The sequence below is a fragment of the Chenopodium album genome, chromosome 4 (genome assembly GCF_948465745.1).
Source record: "Chenopodium album chromosome 4, dcCheAlbu1.1, whole genome shotgun sequence".
NCBI lineage: Eukaryota > Viridiplantae > Streptophyta > Magnoliopsida > Caryophyllales > Amaranthaceae > Chenopodium > Chenopodium album.
Genome location: NC_137837.1, coordinates 2717333 through 2736803, shown reverse-complemented (window position 1 = coordinate 2736803; position 19471 = coordinate 2717333). Strand labels below are relative to the sequence as shown.

Genomic DNA, 19471 nt, shown 5'->3' with positions numbered 1-19471 from the left:
TTTAAAAAATATTAAATAAGCTAATCTAAGGTATTTATTGACTACTCTGTATTAAATAAGCTGATAAAATAAGTTAGTCAAATCAGTTAATATAATCAATTAGTCAAAATCAGCTAACACAATCAACTTTTTGCTGTCACCAACACCGCCAATAATAATAATAATTATAATTATAATGTTTAACCGATTTTTTGTGAGAATCAGCCTAATAAAAAATTTTATTGCAAAAAATTAAACACCGCCTAATAAAATAGTTTCGGCTAGTGTGGATTTTGGATTTGATTTTTCACGTAAGGTGATCAATGGTGGAGCTGAGGCTCAATTCATGTGCTTCAATAGAGCTAGGAATGTGAGAAAAAAGAGAGTTTTGGACGAGAGAAAGAGAGAGGATGGAAATTTTGCCTATGTTAATTGTTCAAGTGACAAACACGCTTTGCCGCGCCAATTGGTGATATCCACATCCTCTTGATTAGTTTATACAACTAGGTTGTAACATTTGTTTGCTCATTCAAGTAAAATGGACAAGAATACATGAGGTTGTGCTAATTTAATGATTTGCAAAAATTTTCACAAAACCTATAAAACAAATCAGATATCTATGACATAGGTAGAAGAATGATTTACTGTAATATATGAAGCAAAACCTAAGCACAATTTGTGGATTATGGAGCAAAATTGATACTAGCTGGTATTCAGTTTTCTATTAATACAACAAAATTTAACCAAGCACCCTCGCATTTGCCACTGCAACAGCCTAGTATCTTAATTTTCTAAGACAAGTGCACAAAACAAAACTCGGGCAGAGACAGTTATCTATTTCTTTGCCAAAGACTCCCCTTTGATTTCGCTGCCTGCAGTGACCACATAACCTGCTCCAACCTAGACAAGTTCAGCAAATTTAGAGTTAATAATTGAGAAACTGGTATAGTATGGGAAGTTCAAAGCTTAATGTGAAAAGAATAGAAAGTATGATACGAGTAGATGATAAGGGATACAAAAATGAGAAGACAAAAGCCCTTACTTGGCAGTCTTTCAAAACCGCACGCTCTTGTAGTTGTACATTACTGCAAATAACAGAGCTTTGGATCGAACAGCCATCACTGATAGTAATATGGTTCAAAACCACTGAATTCACGATCTGCAAGGATTGTGATGATTGAAATATATGTAAAACATCATACTGTTCCAACTTTAACTCAAAAATATGGACGCATAAAGAATTCTTACAAGACACTTCCCCCTTAAGGCCTTGTGGGATGTAGTCATCTTATGTGATACACAGCTAACTAATAACGGTATGAGAAAATAAACAAGCATACCTTAACGTTTGAACCTATCCGACAATGACGACCGATGACAGACCGTTTAACACTACATTTATCACCCATTTGTGAACCTTCACCAATTATACAATACGGTCCCACCTGATTTCACAAAACAATATTATAAGCGTACAGGCAAATGACAATTATATATAAAGAATAGAAAAGAGAACAAAAACGATCATTCTCACTGTAGTCTTTGATCCAATCTCAGCAGAAGGATGAATGCTATTGTGCTGAGGAGAAAATGTGTACCCTGATAGATGGCTAGCCTCTCCAATGACCTGAAATTATCAAAGAAGTCAAGACCATTGAACAGAAGGTAAGTAACACGAAATAAATAAATTATACAAGCATTGAATGGAAAATTTTGGTGCTGTGTAGATAGAGTCTCACATCGCGATTGATGTCACTGTAAGCTTGAATGGAATTCAAGCGTGCACAATACTTGTCATTGCTGGCAATGTAAACACAGCATTTGTGTGTTTTTTTAGCAGTGCGAGCAAAACCATTAGGGCCCAAAGCAAACAGTTCATGGAAACTTGGGGTAGAAGCATTAGCTAAAAGTTGGGAGAGCATAACTTGGTTTTTATTTGATGGGAGCATCCCATTCCCATTTTCTTCGGCTTGTAGAGTCACATTTGCCAAAACATCTGATCGCTACCATGTATCATCAAACATCCATGTGTTAGGACAACTGGACAAACAATATAGCATGCGTCTCATGGCAAATACCACACTCACCAGTTGTGTCCGGACAAGATAAGGCAGCACATCCTGCTTTAGGCTTCTAAATTTCTCTTTCTGGTCAAGATCCTTATCAAGAACTTCTTGAAGAACAGATCTTCAACAATAGCAAGGCAAAGATGATGGATGAACAGTCATTTAAAGGAATGTAATACAGCCTATTTAAACCTCCCCCCTCCCTCCTCTCTCTCCTGTACAAAAGGAAAAGGGATGAAAAATGCAAACCTTTTGAAAGCATATAAATGGGCGTCCATAAGATCAGTTCGGATCTCCATCTATTAAGATTGGAAGAAAGAAGAGAAAGATATTAGACAGAATCAATTCAATCAAATGTATATACCAGAAAATATTTACTGTTTTTCTACTTTCAGGAAGGCAACAAGTTCTGAGGGTTCCTTGGCCAACATATTTAGAGAAAATAACCAACAGTTTCACAGGGAAAGAATACCTGTCCAGCTGCACGTAGTATGCTCTTCTGAACTCGCATATCTTTATTGACCTCAGTGCCTGAAAAAAACCACCCAGGACTAATGAACCAATATAAAAGCAAAATCTAACTAATATATAAGTGATCCAAGCAAGTAGACATCCAAAAGTCAAACCTGCAGCTATGTGCAGTAAAAATTGTTTTGTGACATCCAACCCTATAATATTGCGACGTGCTGGTTTCTTTGCTTTATCCTTTCCACTGGACGATACAGATTCTGTAGATCCACTAACAGGGGTTGAGCAAAGCATTGCAGTCACAACCGCATCATGTCGTCTATGAGCAGCAGCCACAGCTCCCGGAGGAACATCACAAACAAGGTCCCCACTTACCACCTTCAGAAATTAAAAAGTGAACAAAAGATTAACAACATTAAACAAAAACATTTTTATGAGGGAAATAATATCATACATTCATACTAACAGAAAAACCTTATACAATATAACAATAGGGTATAGGTCATTTCAACAGAAAACTAATGTAGATCTCAGCACTGCAGCTAAAGACTGTCACAAGACTAATGCTTACCAAAATGTCACTGGCAGTCAAGTAGCGTGAAATAGCACGAAGAGCTCCAGCAGTTCCTTTATCCTCGGGAACTGCAACAACCTGAATAAGATCAAAATATCACATAATCTACTCGTTGAAAATTTGAAACAAACCACACTAAGGTTTTCTTTTTCATTTTTTTTTTTTGGGGTGTGGGGGGGGGGGGGGGGGGGGGAGGGGGGGGGGAGGGGGGGGGGGGGGAGAACGGGCATTAAGGTGATCTACTTACGAATGCTAAATACCTTCTGTAAGCTGGAAAACTCAATGATGTCATTTACCAAAAATTTCTTCCATACAAAAGAAAAAGGAAGAAAAAAGAAGGGGAAAAGGAAAAGAAGAATAGAAAGACCATTTATCAAACAATATAGATGACTCTCTTCCAACAGATTAAAAAGAAAGAAACTGGCAAACTGCACTTATGATCGGAGCCACTAAAAAAGGCTTGGAGATACACATTTGTTACACCTCCCTCTAATACACACAACCCTCAGCCATAGTTACACCCCCCCCCCCCCCCCCCACCCCCACCCCAAAAAAAAAAAAAAAAAAAAAAAAAAACACACTAGGAAAATCAATATTCCATCGAAGAGAAGCTACCAGCCTCCCATGTACGATATTTGCCATGATTCCTTACCAATATATAAAAAGTGCAAGGCTGCACAAAGGCGATATGCATCTGGATTCTAAGCGGCATTGGGGAGCAGAAGCTAAGGTTAGACAACGGTGAAGGTGGCGGCAGCTTAGGTAGAGAAAAAAGGCCGGATGGTGGTGGCCTGGTGGGCCTTGGTTGCTGGTTCAGTTCATTGAACAAGGAGAAGGGTAGGTGGGATAAACTATAAAAGTGGGATAAGGCCTTTGCTTTTCTATTTCACTCCTCCTTAATATGTGCGCCAAAAGGAAGTCTGTCATCTAATAAGAAATGGAAGAAGTAGATACTTGTATATATTTTTTCTATCTACCAATTTGTTTTTATATTTTCCCCATAGAAAACCAGATCTGCAGCTCAAAGAAAATGAAAAATCAGGCAAAGGCTATATTATGAGATGTTTGAGTATCGAAGCAAGCAGTTTAATTGTCTGCAAAGATTTAAAGGAAGTCAGTATGTCAATGTTGCCACTTGCCAATGTTTACCCAAATATGCCATCTGTGTGAAAAATGACAAAGGGTTTCATAAACGGATATACCTATACCAAGATATCTAAAATGAACATCATCATCATCATTAACTGCATACAGCATTCAATCAAGATGTCTCAATGGCTCACATGCATCACATACGATTATACTTATCATTTACATTGCCAACAAGTTCACTCTAAGATTTGATTGTCCTTTACCTAAGAAGTGGCACCACAAAATCTAGACAGCAAGAGAATCAAGATTATCCACCAATCACGTCCAAGAGCCTAAAAATGATGAATTTGACCTCCAGTATCAGCAAAATGTCAAGCTTTCACCTCTAAATACACTACTAGAGTTGCAATTCTCTTCTTATCCCTTCATCCCACCCGTAACTTCCAAGAAAACAAAAAAGGAGGTCAAACCCTGAAAGTTCCACACTCTAAAAAAGGGAGAAGATAGAAGCTAATTTTAAAATTTTGAAATCCTTATTAATGCTTGGATATTAAGAACTAGATAAAGCCATAGAGGGGACCGTATCTCACAGAATCCAAGCTAATAATTCCTTGATTCGCCTTCAAGGCTTCAACTCCTGCTAACCCAATGAATCCACACAGATAAAGTTGTCTGTTGTAGTAGCATTATAATCATATATCAGATTAATCACTGTATCAGACTGCTACTCCATTATTCTCATAACCTCAAACATAAAATGAGAAGAAATTGATGCTGCTCAGAATGTTCCCCGCATCTTAACGACCTCTGTTCAATTTAGACTTTAAAGAATGGAGATTCGACCTTGTATTATAATCAAGGAGATATGAACTTGTAGCTCCAATATACATTGCAAATTTAGAATTCCTTAATGTCAGCCAAAACAGAGCTGTGTAAAAAAAACAAATGACCCTTTTATTCCATTTCTTCAATGACTAGGTAACCAATAATCCAAATTTCAAACCCATAAACCAAATGCTCTACACTCCTCTTAGCCTCCATACCTACATCACTACAGAGATTCTAGAATCATGTTCGACATCAGAACCAGGGCAAGTATGTCAAAAGGCACCTTGTTATTACTCTCATTGATCTTATATGATCAAGTGATCCATGAATTCAATACCCTCATGGAACATTCATGACATTTACAAGCATCCACAAAGAACTGAATTCTCAATTACCTAAAACAAATAATTTTAAACCCTAAATTGAAAATTCAAAACCTCACTAAACTGAAAATAAACACAGAACTATAAAGCTACTTCATTCATTCACATAAAGCTTCCACCAATACACCAGAAGATAACTTCTGGTAACACTACAAACTGTCTAAAGTAGCATAATCACAAGAAACCATGAACAAAACCCAGAAATCATTACACGAGTGAAATGCATGATTCGGAATTAACCTCGACACGAAGACGATCAACATAAGCACTCGAAATCCATCCACCAACTTTAACAGCAGCATCTGCACCTCCAACCACCTGAAATATACAAAATCGCCCCATCATTACAATCAAATTAAAGACAAAACACAAAAACAAACATTTTGCAAACCCCAATTTCGCCAATTTCCCCAATTAATTTTGAAAAGAAACAAACAATCAATCAATTAAAGTTATAAAAACAAACCACAATAATATCCTTGAGATTGCTTTGTTCCAAAAGGTCCAATACATAAGACACTACTGGACGATTCCCAACTGGAAGCAATGCTTTGGGTACCTCCTGAAATTGAATTTACAGATAAAAATTGAGAAATTAATCAAATTAAAGGTCGAAAAATGGGATTAAAAGAAAAGGGGTTAATTGAAAAAACCTTGGAAACAAGAGGCGCAAGGTTTTTGGAAGTGCCACCAGCTAGCACAACCACCTGGAAATCCATGGTTGTTGTTGTTCTGAGGTTTCTTCAAAAATGGAGGAGAATTTATGAGAGAGATGAACAAGGGTTTTTAAGGGTTTTTCGAATTTTCAATTGAAAGTTTCGATTTTTATCGAAGATGATGATGCGTATGTTGATTAATGAATTCACGATCCCACCCCGAAGGTTTGGTGTTCAGGTTGTGCGACTTTGATTTGTAATTGTAAGGCTTTCTCTTAAAAAATTTGTCGAGCTAAATAAGGTTATTGATTTTAGGACTCTAAAATTGGTTCTTTGGTGCTTTATTGAGGGTAATTTGAGATAAATTGTCAAAAATTGGGCCAATTGACCAGATTGGTAAATAAAAAAGACCCTTAGTGACAAATTAGTAAAAAAAACTTACTCTGGCGACAATTTGGTAAAAAAAGCTAACTATATGCGACAATTTGGTAAAAATAAATAAACTCCGGCGACATTTAGCCCAAAAAATCTTATTTTTGTCGACAAACTCTTTAAAAATCTTAATTTAATTTGTTTTTTGTGTTTGTAAATTTATTTTCCCATTTAAGATTTTAAATTACTATGTCATCCCCTTTTTAATTAGCTAAATCTCAATACCAATTTTTTTTTAAACCCCTTTTTAAAAAAAAAATTCGTTAATAAGGGGTATGAAATTTAAGTGAAATTGATACTTCAACATTTTTTTTTTCTTGAAATTGTTATTTCCATTAAAAGGGTTGATAAAAAAAATATGAAAAACGAACTAAATTAAGCATTCGTGAGTACTTTGTCGGAAATTTTTGTATTTTTTGGGTTAAATGTCGCCTGAGATTATTTTATTTACCAAATTGTCACTTAGGGTTATTTATTTTACCAAATTATCGTCGGAATTTTTTTTTTTTTACCAAATTGTCGCTAAGAGCCTTTTTTATTTACCAATCTGGTCAAATTAGCCTAAAAAATTGCATTAAAAAAGACAATTAATCTCAAGAAAAAATAAAACAAATAAAATTATATAGTTTCAATATACTAGTATGTATTAGAAGTTAGAACCAATATTTAGGTCAGGCGATGCCTCGGGTCATTAAATTTGTTATAATATATAATCAATTGATTCATATAAATATTTTGTATTCAAATGAAATGATACAACTTGAAATATCACATGAATTGATGGTAAGACATTTAATTCTAGAATTAGAGGTTGTATGTTCAAATTTTACACGTAGCGTGGTGTGGAGGGGAAAGTCACGTGCCCAAGTGGTGAAATGAGAAGTTGAGTGAGGTTGGGCTAGCACAACTTTTGTTGATTGGAACTTGGGTAGGACACTTAGTTCTAGAAATTAATGCAATTTTTGACAATATAATGGTACTCCGTAAAACCTAATTGCTTGTTCTCGGTCTTAAAAGTAGAAATCTATACTTAGGGTCTGTTCTCATACGTTGAAATTCAGTTTAGTTCATTTCAGTTCAATTCAGTTCAGTTCAGTTCAGCTCAGCTCCTAATTTCATTCTCTTATAAAATATTCATTTCAGCTGAGTTCAGTCAATGAGAACACACCCTTAGTAATAAGTGGTTCTTTAACTCAATGTAGATATTGCTACGAAAGTACATACTACATATTCCGTAATACATACTACATACTCCGTAATACGAGTACATCACATTATCAATCCTTCAATAATACTCTTATATACAAATATGTTATTTTTATTTTTATACTACGTACAATTCTAAAGATGACTTAATAACTTATCATGAAATGAACTACTCCGTAATAATTACTCATCATAGTGGCTAATATTCTAATAATTACTCATTATAGCGGCTAATAATTGAGCTCTTTCCCAAAATAATGTTGGGAAAAACTCCAATTCCTAAACTACAGCTACTTTTTCTTTTATTCCCAAATTACCGTCCACGTAAGCAAATTAGAAAAAGCCGATTTTTTTTTGGCCGGTTTAGGAAGAAACCGCTAGTTGAAGTAGCGGTTTTGGGGAGTAAAAACCGCTACTTCAAGTAGCGGTTTTCAGTTGTAATTTTTTTTTAAAAAAATTATACATTAAAAAGCTAGCAACATAATTCTTTCAACAAACAAATAATCAAAAAAGAAAAACAAGTTCGCATGATTATAATTCTCCAAGATTAATAGTTATACTTAGAAGAAAACAAAACAGAGCCCATTATGATTGCTAATACTCCAAATCAACAAAACTTAAAAAAGGATAAAAAAAAAAAAAAAAAATTAAAACTTAGTATGATTAGATCTGGAATACACAATTACAAAAATTGAATAAATTAACAAGTGAATTGAAAAAAAAATGAAATTAGGCCTAAATTGACAATTGAATTGAAAAAATAAAATGAAATTAGGCATAAACTATACTAACCCTCCATTACCCCTAATTTAAACATTAACAATCTCAAGCGTGAAGTGCGGCTCCGAGGACGGAATCAGGTAGGTGGAACAATTTTTTTCCATGTTTGAGCAGTGTGAGAAGTCGGAGAACAAATAATGGCGGAATCACGCTGATTTTTTTTGTTTTTGTTTTTACTGGAAGCTAAAAGTGAGAAGATGGGAGAGAATGAAGTTTAATGTGTTTTTTTAATTACTCAAAGACCTAAAACCTCCACTTGAAGTGGCGGTTTACTAAGATAAAAACCGCTACTTGAAGTAGCGGTTTATCTTTGTAAACCGCCACTTCAAGTAGCGGTTTTCACATAAAACCGTAAAAATAAAAAAAAATGCTTGAACTGGTGATGTGGACAGTATTTTGAGAATTTATTAAAAAGTGACCGTATTTGTGGAATTGAATTTTTTAGCAGCATTATTTTGGGAAAGGGCTCCTAATAATTACTCACTATATTGGCATTTCGTCCATTTGGATATACCTTTTTGCAACAATGCAAAGGCTGTTTTAGTATATCAAACAAACTTTAATTACAATAGTTCATTTAGTTGTACTAAGCACTTTTATCATAAACATAGCTTACATAAAATAACATTCAGTAAGCTATGTTTATGATAAAAACAAGTCGCTCCATAATTTTATTGTGCAAATAAGCTACGGGAAATGGAAATAACCTCTACTTAAGTTCCATTAATCAATATTAACACTTAATAAATCAACCAATGGTATGAAAGTATGAAACTGTCACACTTGATTCAATTCTTACAAGTTACAATAAACTTCCAAATTTCTCTCTATAAATGGAAAAACAATAGTAACATCATCAATTGGTTTCCAAAAATGATCAAGAATTAGTACTACACACATTTATTGTACCACATAATTTAACATAGAATTTAATTTATGTAATTAGTACTAGATTTTATAATTTAATTAACATTCAACACAAACACAAGCTGCCCTTTGAACCAATTCAGGTAAATCAGGCCCTCTACTCCACTCCTCAGTCACACAATCAAATATCAACACAATCCCTTCTTTATATCCTCTTACATTCCTCCCACTTCTCCTCAATAAATCATCTATACACCCCATCACTTGGATCAACACCACCTTATCCTCCACCCCTACACAACTAAACTTCACGGTCCCGTCGAGCCGAACTTGTGCCGGTAGCGGCGGACTCCTCATCCGACACCATTCTCCAAACCCGCCACCACCTCCCTCGCCTTTCCTCCGTCCATTAAACCGCCAAAACGACAACTCAACCGCGTGGCTCGCCAACACATAAACACAACCATCCGCCCCGCAAGCCGCCACGACACACCCACCACCGGGAACCGCCCGGCTCCTCAACCACCCACGCGCCACCACATCATACAAATCCATCGAGCTAGCACAAACACGCGCCTCAGCCGCGCGTAACTCCGACGCGCCACCAATCATCAACCCACCAATGACGTAAAACACGCCATCCACCCCAACACCAACACACCCATACCTCCTCCTCGGCGCGTGTGCCACCACGCGCCACTCATCCGCGTGGGGATCATACTCTTCCACGTCAGACGCCCTTAACGACCCTCCTGCCACGTAGATTCTCCCACAAACTGCCGCAGCAGCAAACCGTTTTCGTGGTACCAACGGTCCAGACCGGGCCTTCACGAGCCCGGTCCACGGGTCAAATACCAACGCACTAGACCGGGTTATAATAAAAATCTTCCTCCCAATAACAGCCAACCGCGCGTGTGAGAAATCCGTGTGAAAATGAACACTACCACCACCCAAAACGGCGTCGTTTTGAGAAGGGAGCTTCCACTTGTGATCAACAAAAGGACGAAGGGTAGAAACGGAAGAAGTAGAAAAAGCAAAAATAGTCCGATGAAGAAGACGGTGGTTCCGACGGAGGAGAGAGAAAGAGGGGGAGTGAACAAGGTGGGCCCAACGACGGCAGACAGCGGAGATAGCAGGAAGAGAAGAAAGCGGGATTCGAGATAAGATTTCGTAGAGAAGATCATCAGGAAGAGAAGAAATGGATGTTTTAATCGAATTTTTGGGGGATTTGTTGTTGTTGTTGGAAGGAGGTAAAGGGATGATAATGGAGTGAGAAGGGTTAGTGGGATTTGGGCAACAAGATTTGATGAAGAGAGAGAAATGGCGGGAGTTGCAGGTGGTTTGAGGGTCTCTCTCAACGGCCGCCATTAATGGAGGAGGAGAGAGAAAATGGAGGTTTAGAGAAGGGGGTGGTGGTGGTGGTGGTGGTGGTGGGAATTGGATTCGAAGGGAGTGATTTAATTGGGTGGAAAAAGAAAAGAAGGATTAATTATAATTATTTATAGATGTGATGAAATGGATGGTTGTTTTTGTTTGTTTGTTTGTCTCGTGGATTACTAGGACTTTTTTTTTTTTTTTGTTTTGGGGAAAAATAAAAATAACATGTGAGAGAGAGAAAAAGTTGTCAATGGTGAATGTACTATTTAGATCTTTGAATTTCCAAATAGTGTTTGTTGTATTCGATGATTTTTTTTTTTAGGAAAGTATTCTATGATTTTAGATTTTTGGATTTTGATTATTAATTTGTTTTAAGAAAAATAATAATGTACGGGATATACGTACGTAGTATTAAGCATAAAAAATTACAGTATTAATATTGACTGAATTTACATTGTACAGAGTAACATTATTTATTTTTACTATAGGTTGTATTAAATGAAAGTGAGTTTGCAACGAAACTTAATTTTAAGGGTAATGCTATACATAGCCCTCAGGGCTATATATAAGCATTGAATTTACTCATGAAAAATGTATAAAGTTAGGAATTCATGACAAAAACACGCGCAGATTGGTGTAATTAGTGTGTTTTTGTCATGATTTTTTAAATTTAAACAATTTTCAAGAGTAAATTAAATGCTTATATGTAGCCCTTAGGGCTATGTATAGCATTTTCCTAATTTTAACTTAAATTATTTGAACTTATTTTGTATAACGTAATTTGGACATATTTAGATATTAATAGTCATGATACCAATAGATAAAAAAAAAAAAAAAAAAAAAAAGAAAAAAAAAAAAAAAACTCATTACTATTTGGTTATTTGCTATGGTTATTGTCAATTTGTCACTTATTATTATAACTTTTTTATGAATTTCTAAACACATGTAACTTTAAGTATTCTCTTTTTCCTTTATTCTATTTAAATTTGAAATACATACTTTCTTACCATCATGTTTGTGGTAGAGGTAACTAACCCAAAATTTCAAAGTTAGATGAAATGTTAGTCATGGCAAGATTAGAAAAGTTTATTCTACAATTATATCTAACACTTCAATTAATATACAAGTAATAGAATTACGATCTTCCTAACGAGCGTTCCGGGGCGTTAGATAAAGATAAATTATATTGGTTGAAATGGTATTAAGTTAGGAATTCATGACAAAATCACGCGTCGTTCGGTGTAATTAATGTTAATTTTACTCTAATATTTGCACTTTAATTCTCTTATCTAACGCTCGATGACGCTAATTTGCTTTTGCCATTGAATTATAAAACATGTGATTTGACTTACCTTTTCAAGAAGTAATATTTATTCCTCAAAGTACTACTCCAATAAGCTATTAAGATAGTGTTTAAGTGGGAGCCATCACTTAACTTGGATTAACATTTCTTGCATGCATGCACAAGTTAAGTCAAGGCTTACAATTCCCATTCGTGGATGACAATAATATTTTATTATTATTAATATTAATTCATATTTTTCAATCAAATAATCTATGGAATAAATTGTTGGATTAGCCACCAATCAAACACAAGTTAATGATATCCCATATATATATATATATATATATATATATATATATATATATATATATATATATATATATATATATATAAGGAGATCATAAAGATTTTTTTTTTTTTTGTTAAATTATAAAATAATAAATTCGATATATTTTAATTTCTATTGGAGTATATAATAAGAAATGTTCTTGTACCAGTCAAATTAATTTTGATCCTTTATCCTACTTTTTTTTTAAGGGCTTGGCCAATAGGAGTGCGAAGCTTGAATATTTAAATGAGTGATAGATTTTGTTGACAAATCAGCCAAAATTATTAACATGGATCACATGCGTTCATCAGATACATGCATGCATGTCTGCTAGGATTTTTTCAAGCTATGATTCAATAATCTACAGATTATTAAGGAATCTAATACAAAGTATAAAGTAATCCCTCAAATCAGAATTGACTAATTGTAGTAGTACTCCGTATAAACGAGTGTTGGCCAAGTCCTCAAACAATATACTACTTCCGTTAAATATTATGTGCAAATTTGGAATATTATTTGTAAGATATAAAATATTCTAACGTGTACGTAATATTTAACGGAGGTAGTATGTGTTGTTATAAGCTAAATATGACAATCGTTTGGTAGTCAAAGATTAAACTTATAAATGGGCCGAAAGAAGCCAGTGATATCAATAATTGTGAATCCACTTTGCGTAAAAAAGCAGCATAAGATTGGAAAAAAGTGCCTTCTTTTTTAGAAAAAATAATTAATTAAATTAAAATTTATCAAATTAAATACCACCTCTGTTATAGGTTATATGCAACAATTTGATTTAAAACAGAGAGAAATGTCTAATCGTTGACATAACCTGTAAGGGAGGTAGTACTTTTATTTGCCCCCATATCACATACTCTCTTTGTCCCAATTTTTTTTTTTTTCCCTACTTAATTTTTCACGGTCACTAGCATATAATTTAGAACGTATAAATCTCTATTTTCATGCGAATACTAATTATATAAAAACTCAATTCTAATAGAATATATAATGAAATTAATCCAACAAGATTGACAATGGGGCAATTATTGTCTCTTATAGATTAATGACAATTACGGTCAAAGTTTACAAGTTTGACAAAAAAAAAAAAAAAAAAAATCATATTAAACGATTCCAAAAGTTAAATCACCAAGAAATAATAATTGACTCGCCCATAATTAAATTACTAGGTTAGTTCCCGTGCCTTGCACGGAAATTTTCAATAATCATTTTTAAACTATCATTATAATTTATAATTAAAAAAAAATCTAAAAATATAGTTGACAAATTTTGATCATAATAAGGATTACAGGTATAAAATGATGTAAAAAGTTATCAAACTTATGTTAAGAATGTTTTTTTTATAGCTATATAAATATTTTGTGTTAAAGATATGTCAAATCTTTTTTTATCTTAAGTAATTATATTGTATAAATTTAGAGAGCTATATTTGTATAAGATTTGTTTCTTAAAAAAAAAAAAAAAAAACCTAAGGAGACACCAGGAGATGACACGTGTCATTGCTGGTGTGTCTTTTAGTATATAATAGGTTATCGATGCCCCTCTTAATTAACTATAAAATTATGGACATGGACATCAAAATAATCAAATTATTATGATGAAATGTATTATGTAAAAGGCTATATACCACTATAAGGATCTAGTTATTATATTGTGTAATTTCACGAATATTGTTCGTTCGCACCTGGATCAACATGCATAACATAATACATTTGAAGCGTGAATTCCACATTACAATTAACTACGAATTTTGGGAGAAATAGAGCCTTGAACCTTACTCCTTTACTCGACACACATATTTCTATTGAACATCCACTAATACTGGATTAGTCGGGTGATAGAGGTAAACAACTGTGATCACCAACTTCCACAGACAACCAACCACCACACGGACCACCACATACACGTGTAGTTAGACGAGAAGGAAAGAGAGAAAGTTGATTTCGTATTTGTTGATTAGGGTTTGTTGAATGATCAACTTTATTTCCAATCCTAGGCACCTAAACTATCTATATATTATAATTATATTATATTTAGACTAGGAAGCAAGCCCCAGACCCTTCAAGCTCCATATGGACAACCACTTAGGGGGAGGGCCCAATATGGGTCTTTCTTCTTATGTTCAATAAACCACATAGTAAGAACTAATAGGATCCGTTTTAATGGGTGTTTTGGCCTATTATATTAACTCAAAGATCATTAATACCTCTAGTTATAATATAACAAAGACCTAAAAGAATAAACTTAATTATCTCCATAATTCGATCCAATACATGTATTAATAATTGCACTCGATGAAGACAAAATTCCTTCAAAATCACATCCAATAAAACAAGATAGATCATTCATTAATGTTGATCTTAAAATAACTTCACCATTCTTCCCCGGAAAATGAGGAGAGGAAAAACCTTTTTCTTCGCTCTTCCGAAACCTTTTCCTCAATGTTTGGCTATTTAGGGCATCCCATAACTAGTATTTGAAAAATATTCTTTCGTTATCGTTATGTTTGTGGTAGACACAACTAACCCCTATATATAACTTATTATTATTATTATTATTATTATTATTATTATTATAGTATTTGTTTTTGAGATATAGTAATAATAATAATAATAAATAATAATAAATAAATACTGTTTAAAAAAAAACACAACAAAAAAAGGAGCAAATACAAGTTAATCTAATGGATCAACCTAAAATGTTAATCTAATAGATCAACCTAAAATGTCAATCTAGAGGGCACTTTTGTTATTTCAGGGACACTTTTGTCCATTTACATTGATGACATGGTAAATGTGCCATATCCAATTCGTTACAGGCGTAAACCAATTAGGAGGTTTTTTTTTTCCATTTAAAACAAAAAATTCTTAGATTTTTGGTTTTTTTTTTTTTTTGTGAAAAAGTTAAATTCTCCACCCTGATTCTCTTTGCAGATCTTCGATAGATTTTTTTTTTTTTTTTGACGGTATATTTTTTTAACCTCCCGCCTTATTGTTGTTTTTTCTTGGTCAATTTGCAAATGGCAATAATCATGGAAAAAAAAAGTAAATTAGACGCACCATCGTTTTTTTCCAATTCTTCCTCTTCAAATAAAAAAGTGAATGTGTAGGTGAAAAAAGTTCACAGATCATGAATTTAATACTGAAATAGCCGAAAATGTTAAAACATTAGAGGTAGAGGCAAAATATGATAGAGAACTTTTCTTAAAAAAAAATATGATAAAGAAGAGAAATTGTGGGTTGTATTTGGTTTAAAACCTATTATTGATGCTTTTTATGGTTTTGATTTAGAATACAATAAGATAGCTTTTTATGCGTGTTTAGCATTTGTTATATATATATATATATATATATATATATATATATATATATATATACATATACATATACATATACATATACATATACATATATATATGCACTAAAACTGACACCGGGAATGACACATGTCAATTCTTGATACTGTTTTTTCACTTCAAATTCACTCTTTCAAAAAAATTCTTATAATGTCAATTACTATAATATAAAGATTATAACACATGATTCATTGTATTTAGAGTTCTTATCGAATCATGATATAATTTGGACAATTTTTATTTACCAAAATATGGACATAATATTGATCAAAATTTTTTTCCTTTTTGGAATAAATATTTTGAATTTAGTTTTTCTGATTAAGTATGGATTAAGTAAAATTGTAAAAATAAGGTGTAATAAACATAGGTTTACTTAGAAACAAACTAACTTTTGACTTTATATAGTGGTTGTACACAATAGCGACGAATTTTTTTTTTTTAACTTAGATAATTCGTAAAAAACTGTAAAAAAATTTTGAAAAAAACTCTAATAGTTTCTAGAAAAAAAATCTAATAATTAGAAATTTTTTATCCCAAAATATATTTTGTTTTATTTATCCTTTTAATCTATAATTTAAATAAATTTTAGTGTTATTTTTTAAATTATGATTAAATATCAATTTTATTTATTTATTTATTATTATTTTTTTTTATGTTTGTTATGTATAATAAATTTAATAAGCTATATATATAATTTTACGTAATTTGTTAATTTATGAATATTTTTACTATAAAGACTTTTTATTCAATTTACGTGGTAGAGGAAATTTATTGATGATGAATTTGACATTAAAATTAGCAGACAATTAATTTAAACTAGTACTGCCAATTCTACCCATTTTACATTTATAAGAATTGAATAATCTTTGCTTTCACTTTCGATATTGAAATCACTTGTGCCATTCGGAATATACACTGAAAAATTAATAAAACTTGACTATCTTCCACGGAAATAAAAGATTTAACCCAACAACAAGTGTCTAGGCAAAACAACCATTAATCTCATCACCCATCAACACTTGTCTGTATTGGATTCTCAGCAATTTCTTTGGAAAAGTAAAACTCAAAAAATCATCTTTATTGTACCGGCTAATATAATCAAATAATCGTGAGGAGCAACGATACTATTGGAAAAACTTTAAAAGTTTTACCAGTTTTCTATTTTGGTGCAAAAAAAACCATCAAATTTTCTTTCACGACTCATAAAAAAAAAGTAATAGATGGCGGCAAACTATGTTAACCTTTAACAAATAAATATAGAGGTTTATTAAATTATCGTGTGTCAAGAGTCCTATCATCCCAGTTTACGTAACCTTTAATGCACAAAAAAGATTCAACGTGTTTAAGATCAATTTTCATTTTTAAGGAATCACAATCATCATACACCAGAGATCCATCATCTAATTGAGGTATATTTTTGCTCCCATCTAATAATCTAAAAACATCACTTATTTCCCTATTTAAACATTAATATGTATTATCAAGAGTTGAGATTTACAAATCCATAGATTTGCAAAGCTCTGAACTTGTTACGACCAATGTAGATAGAATATACCTCAACCAAAGAGCTAGGAAACAAGCTAAAATCCAAATAATAACTATAAAATTACCAAAACAAAAAATAATCAGTTATAAATAACGACACTGATTTTATAAAATAAAATACCACATATAGTATATGCTTAAACATATGCATCTAATACATCTCTATAAAATACATACTTTCTCCGTTTTTTTATTATTGCACCATAGGGGTTGGGTACAAATATTTTGATAGTGGAAAAAAGTAAGAGAGAGAAAGATAAAAATACAAAATTGCCCATGTGACATATTGATAAACTAAAAAGTAAGTGTGAAAAAGCAAGGGTATGTTGGGTATTTGTAGCGTGAACACAAATAATTTTTTTCCTAAAGAGGAAATGGTGCAATATTTGTGAAACTTCTTAAAAAGGCAAGTGGTGCAATAATAAAAGAACGGAGGAAGTATAAAATAACTTATAAATTTCATGTACATAACAAACAAAGATTGATATATATATATATATGTAAAAAATACTTATAAAATACATATAAAATACTTATAAATTTCATATACATAACAAACAAAGTTTGATATATATGTGTAAAAAATCAAACAATTTTTTTTTAAAAAAACCTAATCTAATTTGAAAAACAACACGAAATTAAAATAAGATAATTTAAAAAGGGGGAATGCCATGAATGTGTGAAAAAGGGTGTTATAAATCCTATGGAGTTGGAGGTTCGAAGGCTAAGTAATGTGTCATGATATTTCGATATTTTTTTTTTAGCTAATGTATTATGTTTTGTGTTAATAGGTTCTAAGGGCCTGTTCTCATTGACTGAACTCAGTTGAACTGAACTGAATTGAGCTGAACTGAACTGAACTGAACTGAAATGAATATTTTATAAGAGAAAGAAATTAGGAGCTGAACTGAACTGAACTGAGCTGAACTGAACTGAACTCAACTGAGCTAAACTGAACTGAATTTCAACGTAAGAGAACATGCCCTAATATTTGGTATAGATGTGCAAAAGTTTCTGTACAAGCTCCTTTTGAAGCAAATATTCTAGATATTTACAGTGAATTTTGAACGTAAAGTTATAAGATTTGAAGCTACTATTAATTTTTTTGAGTGGAGAATTATTTCTTAATGTCTGTAAATTTATATTAACTTAAAACCTCATCACTTGTCTTTAGATATTTAGTCCTTATGTCAATCACTTAGTCCTAATGTATTGAACAAATTTATGTTATTAGTACTAAGATACTATTCTGTAACTAAAACAGGTCATTTCTCATATGCTAGGGCTCTTTAATATGGTTGCAAGTATGGGAGAGTTTACTTTCAAGCTTAGAAACTCAATACTTGTGATTTTAAAAGTACATATTTCTAAAAAAAATTATGATGCAATATTTTATAATTAGAGTTCATTTTGTTGTTTGTTGTCACTTACGAGGGTTATAACTCTGAAGAGAGCATACTCTTTGAGAAAGAAAATGAATTTCAAAGACTGAAAATCAATTTAAGCACAATAAGTTTGAGATTGTCTAGGTGTTGGGTAGGTGTGCCTGCTTATTCATATATTGTATTAGATTTGAATTTATCTGATCAGAATTTGGATTGAAAAAAAAAAAATTCTCAAAGAAACGGTCGAATTTTGACACAGTTTGTCGAAGTTAGTGTGAGAGGAACATCATGTGATAATGGGATGTTGAGCAAGAGTCGAGGTATAGTATTTAATTTTTTTTCTTTATCATCACTTATTTTCTCACATTATCGTAAAATTTTAATATTGTTTCCAAACTTTTTTTTTTTTTTTTTTTTTTTGTGTGTGTGTGTGCATGGATTTAATTTAATATTCCCCCTCGTTTTGCATACAGTCTTGTGTTCCTGGGGCGTCATCAAACATCCAACACCCTTTGGTAAGATTTATGGGAGTATCGTTGCTCAATCCAATAACTTCGACTATGCATCCCAGTACAACAAAGATTATTATAGGCTTGTACTTTTTCAAAGAAGTAAAGATGATCTAGCACAAACAAGTGGTAATGGAGCTTTCCCATTATCTATACAAGCTATGATACACACGCACATTGCGTGTGCATTATAAGAAATCTATATGGCTCAATTCTCCCCTTTTTCATGAAATATCATGCACCTTATTCTAATTAAAAAATCTTTGAAAAAAAAATCTAATTAAAAAAATATTAATGAGTTTAAAAATTGATGATTTGATGGAGGCAATAGAAGGATATGA

General features: G+C 32.5%; 2 protein-coding genes across 2 annotated transcripts; both read right to left on the bottom strand.

Moving 5' to 3' along the window:
* Nucleotides 1-608: 608 nt before the first annotated feature.
* LOC145626314 (translation initiation factor eIF2B subunit gamma-like) lies at nucleotides 609-6322 on the bottom strand. Its single transcript, XM_081678741.1, has 13 exons — nucleotides 6044-6322; nucleotides 5857-5952; nucleotides 5631-5708; nucleotides 3085-3165; nucleotides 2672-2891; nucleotides 2518-2576; nucleotides 2295-2344; nucleotides 2067-2166; nucleotides 1719-1982; nucleotides 1514-1606; nucleotides 1320-1424; nucleotides 1022-1138; nucleotides 609-879 (listed from the first exon to the last, which is right to left on the bottom strand). The coding sequence occupies exons 1-13, from the start codon at nucleotides 6107-6109 to the stop codon at nucleotides 814-816; spliced, it is 1395 nt and encodes a 464-aa protein (XP_081534867.1). The 5' UTR covers nucleotides 6110-6322; the 3' UTR covers nucleotides 609-813.
* A 2860-nt stretch (nucleotides 6323-9182) lies between these two features.
* Nucleotides 9183-10781, bottom strand: LOC145626313 (F-box/kelch-repeat protein At5g26960-like). The gene has a single exon (XM_081678740.1). The coding sequence runs from the start codon at nucleotides 10697-10699 to the stop codon at nucleotides 9431-9433; it is 1269 nt and encodes a 422-aa protein (XP_081534866.1). The 5' UTR covers nucleotides 10700-10781; the 3' UTR covers nucleotides 9183-9430.
* Nucleotides 10782-19471: the final 8690 nt, after the last annotated feature.